This window comes from Puma concolor, chromosome A1 (assembly GCF_028749965.1).
Source record: "Puma concolor isolate L17-30 chromosome A1, mPumCon1.1.hap2, whole genome shotgun sequence".
Classification (NCBI taxonomy): domain Eukaryota; kingdom Metazoa; phylum Chordata; class Mammalia; order Carnivora; family Felidae; genus Puma; species Puma concolor.
The window spans coordinates 237094532-237110099 of record NC_141667.1 but is presented as its reverse complement, the minus strand read 5'-3'; the positions used below and the strand labels follow the sequence as shown (position 1 = coordinate 237110099).

Here is a 15568-nt window from a genome sequence, read left to right as displayed (position 1 = left end):
TGATTTTGCTTTCTCCCTGATCGTGATTTTTAAATTATTATTTGTGGGTTTGAAGCAGCCCGCATTTGTATTTTGATGTGTTTTGCCAGACAGGTTTTGAAATTCTGTATAAATCAGTGTCCTGATGTGTCATTTCTCACATTTCTTTGGTTTCGTTTGGCATCTTACTTTGCTAACGGTTGCTGTTCATGAGAATCGGCTTTTGGCTTGTCTGCTCTTTAGTTTCGCTTCCGAAGCATATATTTGACTGTACTTCTTCGTTCAAAAACATTTAGTGACCACCGTGCACCAAGTCTTGAGCTGGCCTATATGGATGCAATAGTGAAAGGCCCAACTCACCCTCTGGGAGCCACATGGACTAAGGAGTAATGGGGAATTACCGGGTAGCACAGTCAAGTCCTGTGGGTGACTACAGAAGGGCCAGGCCCCCCAGGATTGGGGCCATTAGCGGACTCCGTGCTGAAAGCACATTTTATTTTTTTTTTTTTTAATTTTTTTTTTCAACGTTTTTATTTATTTATGGGACAGACAGAGACAGAGCATGAACGGGGGAGGGGCAGAGAGAGAGGGAGACACAGAATCGGAAACAGGCTCCAGGCTCCGAGCCATCAGCCCAGAGCCTGACGCGGGGCTCGAACTCCCGGACCATGAGATCGTGACCTGGCTGAAGTCGGACGCTTAACCGACTGCGCCACCCAGGCGCCCCTGAAAGCACATTTTAGATGGAGGGTTAGAGAGAGGGGTGCTCTTGAGTTGGTCCGCTCTTTTCATCAGATGATGGAAGAGGAGAGAGTTAACTGTTGACTAGAACAATTGACGCGTTGGAGCCCACGTCCGCCCCAGCTGGGAAATGCAACGGAGTCAGGGTGGCGGGAGGTGGAGGGTGGGGAGGTGGTGAACGTGAGGAGGCTTCAGAGGCTCGTGAGGCTCGAAGGCTGCTGCAGCTGCTGCGTGACAGGCCGTGTGGAGTGCTCGTCCTGGGGTTTCTTGGGCGGAGAGACCTGAGAGTGAGCCGGGGGAGGGGGAGGCCGACGGTAGGACTGTGGGAGGCTGGGAAATATGGGGCTGAGAGACCACGCATCTGGCGGTCGGAGCTATGGTCGTGAAGACGGGATGATGGCAGCCCTGGGGCCAAGATGGATGCCTTAAGCCAAATGCTCACCTCCTGGGAGTGTGGGGGCCATGGCTGAGAGGTCGGCGGACTCGCTGAGAGAAAAGGCAGAAGGCGGCGTAGCCGAATGACGTGAATGTCACGGGGGAGCGTTTTAACGTGGCATCAGAGGCATAAAGCGTCAGAAGTGCCACCAGCTTCCGAGGCCGAGGCGTGTAAGCACTCTCTGCTTGAGGGGCTTCAGGGAAGGAGTGCCCTCACCTGGGTAAGGAAAGCTCCCAGCGGAGGAGGAGGAGGAGGAGGTCGCGGAGAAGTTCCGGGCCTGGGATGGAATGGCATGGTGTGTTGGAATGGCTGCGGGGGAGGGGGGTGTGTGTACGAGAGGGTGGGGGTCCGTGGCAGCCCGAAGAATAAGTAGTGAATGCTGAGGCCCTTCTTGGATGGCTCACGATCCTTCGGTGAATCCGAGAGGCGTCTGGTCTGTCCTCCCGGCTGGGTCCTCACCAGTTCAGAGCTGATTAGAACACTCCACTAACCAGCTCGCTTCTGTTTTGTTTTGGTTTTTAAAAATTTTTTAATGTCTATTTTTGAGAGAGAGAGTGAGTGGGGGAGGGGCAGAGAGAGAGAGGGAGACACCGAATCGGAAGCGGGCTCCAGGCTCCGAGCCCTCGGCACAGAGCCCGATGCGGGGCTCGAACTCACAAACCGTGAGGTCGTGACCTGAGCCGAAGTTGGCCGCTTAACCGACTGAGCCACCCAGGTGCCCCAGATCACTTGTGTTTTGATGGTGACGTGACAGAGGTGACAAAGAGCTCAAGTTTGGGACCCCAAGACCGGTGTTTAGATTGTGCATGTTACAAATTTCACCCCTCTCCGAGACTCCTTGTATGCCGGTTGTTTTTTTCAGGGTGACATTGGTAGTGTAGCTTTGTAGCTAAGGTGTAAGAGATAATTAAGTTATGCCTAAAAATGATCCCATCATCTTGTTATTGAGCAAGATGTGCACAGAGTTACCTCATGAAGTTTGCGTCTCGTGAGATGGGTGCTTCTCATCGCACCTACACGTGATAAACCCATGCGAGGCTTGTTACGTGTTGACTGTTTGAGTGCAGAATGATGGAAAGCCCCAGAAACATCTGTGCTAGGTGCACCGTGCCTTTAGGACTGGAAAAACAACTAAAAATAAGGAGCTTTTAAGTGGAATATAATATAACACCTGTAGCTGGAAACCGTTCTGCTTGTGAACTAACGTTTTTGTCTGTACGTGTGCTGCTTGACCACAGAGAGGAAGCACAATTGCTTTAGGGGTCTGCTACTTTCACATTCGTTCTTTAAGCTCTTCCCGCAGTGTGTTCCACTCTTCAGAGTTCCCTTGTTTCAAGTTGGGTGTAGTTACATGTGGAAATATTTTCAATATTACAGTTTCTATTGGTTGATTTAATGGGCAAGGGGTATTATCACATTAATTACAGCAAATACTTAGTGCCTTCATTCATCGTTCTAAGCAATTTGCATGTACTAAATTGTTTATTCCTCACAATGGCCCTATGAGGAAGATACTATTGTTGTGCCCACTTTCTAGATGAGGACGCTGAGACCGAGTGTCTAAGTAAGTTACTGAAATGACATACCCACCCGGTAAGAGGGAGAGTTGGGATTCGAACCTAGGCAGTATGGCTCCGGAGGGCATGTTCTCACTAGTTGCTCTGTTGACTACTCTGTTAGGAGAGACGAAAATGTGTGAAATTTAGGTCAGTTGGAAGCTTTTTCAGACTCTGACATTTTGACTGGTTTCTATTACAGAACTCCATTACTCAGAAGTAGCAGTGTTTCCTAAGAATTTTGTAGAAGAATTTTCAATGCTAGTCAGAATTAACATTACACGCTCATCTCTGCAAGTTGAGATGTTCGGGGAATGGGAGTGAGTAGGCAGAGCTCGGCTCTGCACGAACTACGTGTGATTGAAGCTTTGGGCTCTAATATTGGACACAAGATAGCTTTTCCTAACCCTGTTCACTGGCCAGGACTCAATAGTTGGAAAAGATCAGAAGCCAAGAAACTAATGAAGTCACAGAAATGATGTGTATTGTAATTTTTTTTGTCTCTGTGCCTCCAGTGAACGTTTGTTAAAAATGATACAATCTCGGGGCTCCTGGGTGAGCTCAGCCGGTTAAGCGTCCGACTTTGGTTCAGGTCATGGTTTCATTGCTTGTGAGTTCGAGCCCCACATCGGGCTCTGTGCTGACAGCTCGGAGCCTGGAGCCTGCTTTGGATTCTGTGTCCCCCTCTCTTTCTGCCCCTCCCCCACTCACACTCTGACTCTCTCTCTGTCTCTCTGTCTCTCAAAAATAAACACGAAAAGATAAGATCATGAGTTTTAAAAGATTGGGATAGGGAGTCTTGGAATGGGTCTCTTGCTCTTTCCATAAGACCGGAGGTGATATGTTGTCCCCATCAACCTGTAGATGGGATTTGATTTTTGATGGGTCAACCTTCACTAATGGACTTCCATTTAGATTCTAAAGGAAATTTTAAAGTCTGTAAAGGACAGGGGTGCCTGGGTGGCTCAGTTGGTCAAGTCTTCGACTTGATTTCAGCTCAAGTCACGATCTCACAGTCCTAGGATCCAGCCCTGCATGGAGCATGGAGCCTGCTTGGGATTCTCTCTCTCCCTCTCTCTCTGTCCCTCCCCCATTCATTCTCTCTCTCTCAAAATAAACATTTTAAATTCTTTTTTTTACTACTTATTTTTTGAGAGAGAGAACGAGAACATGCATGAGTAGGGGAGGGGCAGAGAGAGAGGGAGACACAGAATCCGAAGCAGGCTCCAGGCTCAGAGCTGTCGGCACAGAGCCCGACGCGGGGCTCGAACCCACGAAGCGTGAGATTGTGACCTGAGCTGAAGTCGGAAGCTTAACTGACTGAGCCACCCAGGTGCCCCATAAAATAAACATTAAAAAAAAAGTCTGTAAAGGACAAATAATTCAGAGAACTGAAGTGAAAGGGAGAAGAGAGGATATATAAAGGAAAATGCTGCTGGGCTGTTTAAATACTTAAGCACTTCAAAATTGCCCGTAAAACGATTCCCCGCCTCCCCACCCCTACAGGAAACCAGATCATGAGGGTAGCATTGGTGGGTTTGGTGACAGTTTCAGCGATGTTGTGGAACCGTATTATCGAGGGAACATAGGGATGGATTGCTCCCTGTTTGCATCTTGATTTTGTTATGTTGTGACTTGATCCATGTTTTTATGTTTGGAGACCTTCTCATCCTACGTTTTTTTTTACTGATCAGATGAATGAAAAATAGTGAAGAGTCATGAGTTAAGTTTTGAACAAGGCACCATTTTTAAGGCCAGTGAGTGCCCTTCAAGCTTTCAAATCACCCGATTTTCACAAACCAGTGTTGGCACCTGAGAGACCAGGCTCGTGACTCCTGGAGGGAGACTTGCAGACTGCAGCCTGTGTCCTTCTGCCCCTATCCAGTTCCTGGCTCCTGATTTAATCCAGGGGCGGCTCACCTCCAGGAATGGACTATTACCATCTTCGGGGTTACTATATCCACTCCCTATCACTGCTCTGCTGTAACAAATTATAGGGACTCAGTAGCTTAAAACAACATGAAGTCGTCATGTTATCTAGTTCTTTAGGTCAGAAGTCTGATATGGGTCTCACCCCTGTCACGACCCCTGCAGAACAACATTCCTTTCTAGAACACTCCAGGAGGTTCTAGAGGAGAATCTTTTCCTTGCTCTTTCCAGCCTTCTAGAGGCGTCCTGAACTTCTTGGTTCATGACCCTCGTTTTCCATTGTCAAAGACGGCAGTATTGTACGCCTTGGACTAGTCTTGTGTCTCCCTCTGACGGTAGCCAGGAAAGGATCTCTTCATTTTCTGTTTTTAAGGGCCCACGTGATTAAATTGGACCCACTTGGCTAATCTAAGATAATCTCCCCAAATCGTGTCCTTAATTTAATTATATGCAGAGCCCCTTTTATCACATAAAACAACGTATTTACAGGGTCAAGGTATTAGGGCATGGGCATCATTGGGGAACCATTCATTGTTTTCCCCGGAGCAATTAGAATCAGAATTTTTAGTAAAATGACTTCAGGTGCATAACTGTCCAGTGTGAACAGTTGTACTGACTTTTCCAGTGCTAAGAGGATGTAGTCCCAAATTTTCTACCTGATAAGCAGCGGTCCTTGAATCCGGCTGTAACGAATCTTTCTAAACTGACTTGCCGACACTGGCCTCTGTTTGAGCTGGGATGGTTTCCCCACTGGCAGTCAGGAATTAGACCGTACATGTTTGTTGATGGTTAGGCTGTCTTCCACTTTTGTCTTACTTTCCTGTCTACATCTTGTTTATAATTCAAGACTGCACTCAGATTTCTCACGACCACTAGAGTTTTCCTCATGTACCTGCTTGTTCCTTGTTCAGTTTTCCAAATGAGCCCTTTGTCCGTTCATTTTGACACCTAATCATGTCAACACCTATTTTGCATTTTCGGTGTCTGTGTGTCTGTGTAGGTCTTTTTTTCCCTCCATTTTGAGGGGAAAATACATACTTGAAAAATAGTTCTTTGTATTTTAATCGTAGAGCTATATTACTTGGGACATTCACTCTAGATTCTTACGGCACGGAATCTTTAAGTTTCTCTTGCATTAAAAACATCCTGTTTTAAACTGACTTTAAATGATTTAGAACTTGTTTTCTAAGATTGCAAAAGTAGCCAATTTTGTACTAAAATGTCATCCTAAGTACAGATTGAAGCATGAAGAGTTGAAATGTGTTCTTTATTTCAAACGTTGTTGATTCAGGAGTGCGGTGCACTTTTTAATTCCATTGGTTATTGGGAAAAAATACAGTCTTTTACTTTTTATGTGTTGAATTTGGTTAACTTACCTCCTTTTCTCCCCACTCCTTAACCTCAAACCTGTTCTGTGACTCTTCCTGATTTTCACTGCTGTTGTACAGAATTCCACAAAAGCACCTCTCAAAAGATCGAATGTTGAGAAAGTGACCAATGTGCAGATCCTGGTGTTGTTTGGCATCCTCTTGGTCATGGCCTTGGTGAGCTCGGTGGGGGCGCTGTACTGGAATGGGTCTCAAGGCGGAAAGAACTGGTACATCAAGAAGATGGGTAAGTGTCTGGATGGAGTGCTTGTTGAAGTAAGATTAAACCAGTTTTGGAGAATCCTTTCAAGTACCGTTTATGTGGGTGGCCATGCGCATCCTTCATTCTTTTGGCTACTCTCTATATAAGGCCAGCCTTTTTGGAAGATTAGGAGTCATGTGATGAAATGAAGATTGACATATTTGGGGATTGTTTTATATTCAAATGATTATATTTTTAATGATTTTTTTTGAGTTACTTTCTTAGTGGTTGCTCTTAGGGATTAATGTCTCAGTTTATGGGCATCTGCCTCTAATACTAACATAATTCCAGTAAAATGCAGAAATTTTCCTCCAGTATGGATTCATTTCTTTGCCTGCTTTGTGCTATTATCATATAAATTAGGTCTATGTTATCAACCTAGTAATACGTTGTTATGGTTGTTGCTGTATATAATCTAGTGTCTATTAAGCAAAAAGAAAAAAAATGTAGAGTTGTTTTACATTAACCTACTTATTTACTATTTCTGGTACTCTTTATTTCTTCCTGTAGATTTGAGTTACCAGCTTGTGTTATTTCTTTGCTTCCTAATAGCTTGGTCCTCTGATTCCTTTGTGCTGTCCTGTATTACGTCTGTATATAAGTCCAACGGTGCAATTTGCCGTGTTTTTTTAAATCCAAAAGAAAGGATAAAGAGAAGTCCCTGTGTAATTACTTGTACTGATATCCTTTGTTCATATGGATTTAATTCCTGTCTGGTGTCCCTTCCTTTCATCCCGGAGAATTTCCATTGGTATTTCTTGTAAGGCAGACTGGATGGCAACAAATTCTGTTTTCATCTTGGAATGTATTAGTTTCTCCTTTGTTTTTGAAGCAGAGTTTTGCTGATACAGGATTCTTGTCGAATTCTTGGTTGGTGTTCTTTTCCTACAGTACCTTGCACATGCCATCTCACTGCCTTCTGGCCTCTGTTGTACTGATGAGAAGTCAGCTGTTAATCCTACTAAGTTTCCCCTTGTATGTGAGTGATTTTCCTGTTGCTGCTTTCAAAATTGTCCTGGGTTTTCAGTAATTTTGAGTTTCTTTCATTTGGAGTTTGGTGAGCTTTTTGGATGTGTCCATTAATATTTTTCATCAAGCGTGGGAAGTTTTTTAGCTACGATTTATTCAAATATTGTTTCTGCCACATCTTCACTTCCTTCTCTTTCTGGCAGTTCCATTATGCACGTATTGGTCCACATGATGGGACTTTATTAGGCTCTGTTAGTTTTTCTTATTCTGTTTTCTTTCTGTTCTTCAAATTGGGTAATCTCTATTGATCTGCATTCAAGTTTGTCTGTTACTCTCCTCTGCTGCCTCATGTCTGGTCAGCTTCACGGGGATCTCTTTAATTTCAATGATCATACTTTTCCGTTTCAGAATTTCCATTTGGTTCTTCTATCTTTTTATCAGTGTTCTCTGATCAGTCGTTGTCATCGTACTTTCTTTTAATTCTTTAAACAGTTTCTTTTAGTTCTTTGTAATAGCTTTGAAGTCTTTGGTCCATCATTTGGGTCCCCCTCAGAGGCATTTCTTTTTGTCTTGTTTCCTTGTATGTTTCATATTTTTGCTGTTGGTTGTTGAAACCTGGGTGCTTTAGGTAATATGCTGCAGCAATTCGGGACGGTTTCCTCTTCCTCCTGGGGTTTGTTGCTGTTTTTTGTTTACCTGTTTAGTGACTTGCCTGGAAAAATTCTGTAAAGTGTTTTCTCCTGCCTCTTACTGCTCAGTTTTAGTCCCATGTTTTTAAAACTGTTGAAATGTATAGTTTAAGCTATATCAAGGTTTTTAGTATATTCCTATTTGTGCTGCCTTTAGCCCTTACCTAACTTGAATGTTTTCATCACTGCAGAAAGAAACCCTATCCTCATTAGCACTCACTCTTCTTGGTTTTATCTTTAAGCCTGGATTCCTAGGGTCAGCATAGCTTAGGGGTCATGCAGTGATTGGTCAGAGGTTGTGCTTAAACGCCTTGAGATAGTAAGGTCGTGGTAAAACTCCTTTGTTGTTTGATCTGTGTGTGGCTGTGGAATACCTTCAGTGTTTGGGGAATTTAAAGTCTGACCATATTCAGCCGGGGACTGGTAGTTCATAAGTCTCTCCTAAGCAAGCGCAGCCTTGTGCGTGGACGTGATTTTCTGGACCACCAGGGTGGAGTGTGATCTTTCCAAGGTTTCTTCGGTCATTTATTTCCACAGATATCCCTTTTTGATTTCTAGCTGGCCTTCTGTTTTGTTTGCTCCTACTAGTACCGTGAGATGTACGTCTTCCCTGATTGTTAGCCCCTGGGATCCCTATTCTTTGTGGCAGTGCCCTCGGCATGGCGGTTTTCGTGCTGTGTTCCAAATAATGACATCTTCCTCAGGCTAGTCCTGTCCTGACAACCTGCCTTCCTCTGGAGTCTCGGCCTGCCTCACCCTGGGATAGAATTTCTGATGGAGCTGGGGCTGGGGGCGTGAGAGCCGCAAGTCCCGTCTACCCACCCCGAACAGAATTTGAGCATCATGGCTCAAAGGGAAAGAAGAGGGAAATAGCCTCTGACTTAAATGCCAGAAGTTTCCACTTAGATTAAGTAGATATTTTTAAATGCATGCTTTTGAATTTTTTTTGTAGGCACTGTGATTAATTTCCAAGCACTTTAACTACTTGTTTTTGATAATTTTGTCCAGTTCTATTGCTTCCTGTTTTGAGAGATTTGCTAAGCTTCTTATAGAGCAATTCCAGAAGACAAATCAATTTAATGACAAAATGTTTTGAGAACTAAATTTGAATTTTAAAACTTTTGAATCTTTTCTTGAAGTTTTTGTTATTCCTATCTTTAAATGTATTTTGGTTAAACTGTCAAAACATTTTTTTCCTTTTCTAATTATCTCATGCAGAAAAATCAAACACTTTTAACTGCTCAGGAGAACTATTGTTGCAACTTTCACAAGTATGACCAGGACTCGAGTTGTAGGTTGGATCAAAACCCTTGGTTTTGTTCTTAAAATTTGGATTTGGACTGTATTATATGTCTAGCTTCAAATATGAAGACTGATACTTTCTGTACATACATAGTTTCAAAATATCATGATCTGGATAAATAAACAGCATTGGCCACTATCTTGGTATACAGGATTTGTGGGAACTGGCACTTAAATTGCCTAATGTCGGGGTGCCTGGGTGGCTCAGTCGGTTAAGCGTCCAACTTTGACTCAGGTCATGATCTCGTGGTTCATGAGTTCATCTCCCATCGGGCTGTGGGCTGACTGGTTGGAGCCTGTGTCTCCCTCTCTTTCTGCCCTTCCCCCACTCTCAAAAATAAATAAACATTAAAATAAATAAGTAGCCTAATGTCAAATTCCAGTATTAGCTGCATGATTTATGGTGGAAGAATGGTCTCTCTGTCCCACCCATAATGCTCTCTGCTTTGTTTTCCTATGGAAAAGTTGGCGTAGCTCTGGCAAGAGCCGTCGGACTTCACGTTCGCATTGTCGGTCTTGGAGCTGTGACTTCATCTTCTGTCCTCGCTCACCTCCACTTGATTGCTTTTGTTTGGCTGAATGAACTTTTATGCATAGGGTCTCTCCTGAATGTACTCTACTTACTGACACTGTCTGTGATGATCCGAAGCAATTTTTGGCCTGTATTGAAACCTGACATTTGAAATTTCTTAATACGCGATTCTCATCGGCAGCTCTTCCTGAGCAAATTAAACCTCGGGGACATTTGTCGACTATTGGTACTTCGAGATGCTGTTTAGCAACTATATAATTCAAAAGAACAAGATAGCAAAGTGACATGTTAGAAAGAAAAGAAGCATTTGGCAGGGAAAATAGAAGCCTTAGTGGGTGAGAAGAAGTGAAGGGTTGGGGCGAAGGTCACAACAGCCACTGACCAGCTTGTGCCCCCTCCGTGTCATCCTTCACCAGCCCTTTATCTTGCCATCACAACTACCCTCTAGAACTCTACAGCTGAGTCAAACCACCACCATTGGACTAATGTCCTGGGGAGGAAAAGCTCAACTGGGGCTTCAAGTCCCTACAAACTACTAATCTCCAATCCTAGCCTTTGCTTTCTTGAAACACCCATTCCCCTCAAGAGGCATTTTTAAATCCAAACCTTCAGCCAGCTGCAATCCTCCCTCCCCCCTTGCCAAGTTAAGATCATACCACTTTTTCCTTCAACCGGAGTGTCATGCTCATTAGGAAAAGAACTTTTCTCTTTTGATACGGACCTCTTTTCCCTCTCCTGGTCCCTTTTCCTGGCCACACTGACCCTACTTCTGCCTTGGATTCTGTCCTCTAGGGGTCTTGTTCCATCCTTAGGGGTCCTCCTCTGTTAAGATTTCCTTCTCTTACCTTCAGTAAATAGGCTCAAGTCTTCCTACCTCTCTCTCTTTGCCCGCCACCAGTGACACTTGTTTTTTTTGTACCTTACACACTCTTTGGAGGATTCCAAATAGACTCTGACCTTATTAGCGAGGTCGTAGATATTCCTTACAGACATTTGAAATGCCTGCTTTCTTTTCTACATCCTTTTTAGTTAGCTGGCTTGTCTCTTTCTGCCAAAACTGGACTAAAGCCTCCTCCGGATGGCCTTCAGCGACTATGCCTTCCCATTGAAAAACCTCCTGTCCGGGTTTCAGCAATGCCCTACGAACTCCTCCTTCAGTAGACGTAGCCTGCTTCATGGACGGTGAGGGGCGTGCTGGCTCCTGCTTCCTCTCCTCCCCCACAACCTCCTGTTAGAAGCCAGCTCTCTGGTGGAAGGGATTCTATTAACAGTCTTGGTATGCACTGTATGCCACGTAGTAGGTGCTCACAGTGTTGTAACTCGAAGCTCTCAATTTATACATAAACCACGAACGTCTTTTAGAAAAGTTCCACAAGAATAAAGGAAAGGGAAACCGAGTGGAGACGAACTAAAGCTCACAGATGCTCTGCTTTTCTTCCACAGACACGACCTCGGATAATTTCGGCTATAACCTGTTGACGTTCATCATCTTGTACAACAATCTGATTCCCATCAGTCTGTTGGTGACTCTTGAGGTTGTGAAATACACTCAAGCCCTTTTTATAAACTGGGTGAGTATCACAGCAGAGCTTCAAAGTTGGGTGACTGGAGCAAGGTCAACCAGTGTTTTCTCCCGTTGGCTCAGAGCCTCTCAGGCGAGCTCCCAGAAAAGGAAGAATGTGGTTAATTTAGGATTGGGTCTGGGACTTAAACTGGCCAGACGACTGGCAGGGGGTCTCTGGCAAGGCTGTCGCTGAGCCGGTGGTGGCAAGGACTAGTTGCCTGGGACCTCCGCTTCCCGGTCTGTGAAAGGGGAGGGCGTGGGTGCCCATTCAGGGGGTCCTTGTGAGGATTAAGTGAGATAATGGAGGCAGAGTGCTCAGCGGGCGAATGTCTTTGGGTGAGTGGGGACGAAGTGGCTGCAAATGCGTTCCTGCATTTACAGTCTAATTAGTGCCGCAGGAAAGGTCTCGTAGGTGTGTCTGTTTTAGTGTGCACCGTATATCAAACTCACCGTGACCATATATACACTTGGATTCTGTTGCGAGAGTGGAGGTGGAATTTTTCAGGAGCTACCGTGGCCATTAAGCAGTGAACTTCAGCCAGTGCTTGTAGACTGGGCGCCTTCCTGTGCATTGTTATTTGATCTTGCCGGCAACCCTGTGAATGAGGTATTGGCTGATCACAAGCATGGGTTGGACTAGGTCATGCAGTGATCGTCTTGCAACCAAATCTTCTGTGTATAAATTGCATATTGTCTTCTGTCACAGTGTTCTCTATACTAATGGCCATTGTACTTCCCCACCCAAATGAGCATTTATACTATCAGTTGTAGCCTCTTTTCTGCGTTGATCTGAGTGAAGGACTAATGGTATTTATTTTCTGAAGCGTCCTCCCCACCCCCCCCTCTCTCTCTCAGGACACAGATATGTATTATCTAGGAAATGACACCCCTGCGATGGCCAGGACCTCAAACCTTAATGAAGAGCTGGGGCAGGTGAGAGCTTCTTTGGGAACTTTGGTAGTGGTGGCACGAGCATCTGGGGAGGCCAGTGCTAGAACCATCGAACATTTTGGAAAAATAGTTCTCTGGGAATGTGGTTTTGATGTCTGAAGATCTATATCTATATACATCTATATATAGATATATATATAATGAAAGTACAATATTACTAAATAGAAATGTTAGTTGGTTTTCACCTGCTTTTTTGAGGCATCAGTGTATTTTATTACCTAGAAGGTACCTGCAAAAAAATTAACACAAAAACTAAAGTGCAACGTTAGTTTGGATATTAACATTGTTTATCAGGAGGAAATGATGGGGAAAACCATGATTCAGACATGCAGGTATTGGGTAACCTTACAAAAACATGAGGGAACTAATTTGAAGGGACATAAATCTATTACATTTCTCACATGTTTAAGATTTTGTTTCTGGAACATTCCGGGGAACGAGTTTCTTATCTGCTCTCACCTTTGAAACCCCTATTGCCTTTAATGAGTTGTGTTTGTGTTTTATCTTCATCCTGTGTTGAAATTACTGTAAGGAAAGCCCTCTTTTGAACACATTGGAATTAAATGTTGTAATTTCCTTTTATACGTCTTATTTAAACCTCCCAACAGCCCTGTAAGGTGGGTGCTATATATATATGTCAGACTAAATTTGCCTCCTCTTTGAATGCTTTTTTAGTTTTTCAGGTAAAGTTAATCTGTCTTCCATGTCTCCATGACAGTCTCTCCAAATGTAAAAACAGTAAAATGAGAGACACGATAGTGACGTAGTATCTATTTCTGTCCTGAACCTTTCGAGTCTATTTGAGGGTGTGGATGTGCCCAATATGAAGTCTTTGGTTGCCTTGGTCATAGTCTAACACGGTGCTCAGTTTACCGTTGTTCTCAGGACCCGTTAAGTTGGATCCGAGTAATTGATGGATTACAAGTGCTCAAGTTGTACCCAGGATAATAATTCATCCTGATTGGGAATGTGGGAAAAGTTTGCTTGGGGTCAAGCTCTACCTAGTTTTGACTTGGAACTTAAGGGTAAGTTAAAATTCAACAGGCAGAATGAGAGCAAATCTTGATAATTCGTTCTTAGAAAACTTTCATTTTGAACATTGTGATATAATATTTTAATTTTTAAAAAAGAGGGGCAGAAGGAAACTCTGCTTATTGGAAGGCTGATTCTACTGAATTTTTTATACCCCTCGACCTACTGCATGTAAAAACTTACTTACAGGGACACCTGGGTGGCTCAGTCGGTCGAGCATCCCAATCTTGGTTTTGGCTCAGGTTCGTGAGTTCAAGCCCCTCACTGGGCTCTGGGCTGGTAGCACAGAGCCTGCTTGGGATTCTCTCCAGCTCTCTCTGCCCCTCCCCCACTCACACTGTTTCTGTCTCTCTCAAAATCAGTAAACTTTAAAAAAAAACCTTATGGTTGAAGCATTAATTACCCATACTTTACTGATTTTTATTTCTATGTAATATTTGACTTCTTTAGGAACATTACTAATTTTCCTTTACTTGAAGACCCTTTGATTGCTTTAAAAATAATTCATAGTGCATTTGCTTCTATTGTTTCATTAAGAGAAAGTACAGAATAAATATTCACACATTAATCCCTCTTCCATAAAATAGTAAAGCATGGCTTCCCCCTTGTGATCCCTGGAGTACATCCAGTAGCAATCATGGCCCCTCTTTAGAAAACCACCGAGAAACTGGAATTTTTACAGGAGACAGTTCTGTTAATTATTCTCCCTTCACCAATCCATGACCTCATTTCCCAGATGTTCTGTATCTTCTGGCCAAACTCTTTGTTTGATAGATGTGGAAAGCGGGACCCAGAAGGAGGAGGTGACTTTTCCAGAGTCCACATTAACTAGTTTGTGTCCAGAGCCTGAACTGGGCAGCCATCCTCCTATGCTCTTGAGCTCTTTTCCCTCTTCCCCATCACATGATCCACTGGAGAGAACATAACTCGCACAGCACATGTGCATTTGGAGTTCATCTCTTTTCAGCTAATCGTGACCTCTAGAAATTTCTCTTTTCACCTTTGTATATTGGGAGCTTTGTGTGTTAAATCTGTAAAACTTTGTATCTCAGAAGGTTCTATAATCTATAGCATGTCTATGCTGCCTTCATGTAATCTTAACTGTTACTATGATGGAGGACCTTCATGTTTGTTCTGTGTTGTTTCAGGATGTGCTTTCTTAATCCAATTAGGAGTGGAGTGAGAAAAAATGTCTTGAGTGTTGCCCAAGTCTGAGCTTGTTGTCTTGATATATTGAACGCTTAGACCAGGGTGCTGTATGAGATCGTGGGACTGTCCTGGAGAGTGATGTGTCCTTGTGGAAGGACCTAGTGCTTGTGCTTAGAGATGGATGTGGCAGCAGGACTGTTATCGAGGCCCCTCCTTTGCACGTTTACACACAACTGCATTCTAGGCTTGGTTAGTGGACAAGGTTTTCTTGTTTTGTTTGTTTTTTAATTAAAAAAATGTTTATTTATTTTGGGGGGAGATAGAGAGTGAGCAGGGGAGGGGCAGAGAGAGAGGGAGACACAGAATCCGAAGCAGGCTCCAGGCTCTGAGCCGTCAGCACAGAGCCCGACGTGGGGCTCGAACTCACAGACAGCGAGATCATGACCTGAGCCGAAGTTGGACACTTAACCTATTGAGCCACCCAGGGGCCCCAGTGGTCTATGCATTAAACATATTTATATATGTAATATATAATTATAAAATATGTTGTAACATTGTAATATATATAATTATAAAACGTGTTTTACTTGCTTTGAGGGAATTTACCTTTTAAAATTAATGGAGATTTTTGAAAAATAGAGAAGGAAAGACTGTATTTATTTGTGTTGATAGCTTACTACAGTTTTGATGTACATTTCTTCCGTTCTTTGATTTAGGTGAAATACCTATTTTCTGATAAAACTGGAACTCTTACATGCAATATCATGAACTTCAAGAAGTGCAGCATTGCTGGGGTAACCTATGGGTAAGTTTATCGCTTAAAATTTGGCATTCTTCCAGCAAACCAGTTTATTTTTAGTTGCTTAGTCAAATACCTTTTTGGTATTTGGAAAGGATATTTGTAAGAAATTTAGATATGTAGTAACTACTGAATGGGTTTAAAATGTAATGGGTCCCAACTTTGAACAGTTAACACAGTTTATTTCTGCAAATATTTACCTGGTAAGAAATCCCTGGATTTAATGTTATAAATTTAATTTTAAAACTTTAATTCTAGGGGCGCCTGGGTGGCGCAGTCGGTTAAACGTCCGACTTCAGCCAGGTCACGAT

General features: G+C 43.3%; 1 protein-coding gene across 9 annotated transcripts in view; it reads left to right on the top strand.

Moving 5' to 3' along the window:
• ATP8A2 (ATPase phospholipid transporting 8A2) overlaps positions 1-15568 on the top strand; it is a 651437-nt gene that overhangs the window by 166698 nt on the left and 469171 nt on the right. For all 9 annotated transcript variants that reach the window (XM_086715021.1, XM_086715056.1, XM_086715049.1 and 6 more), the window contains 4 exons: positions 6090-6255; positions 11206-11333; positions 12182-12259; positions 15175-15263. In XM_086715021.1, the coding sequence (XP_086571147.1) occupies positions 6090-6255; positions 11206-11333; positions 12182-12259; positions 15175-15263 (461 nt within the window). The remainder of the gene's footprint in view (positions 1-6089; positions 6256-11205; positions 11334-12181; positions 12260-15174; positions 15264-15568) is intronic.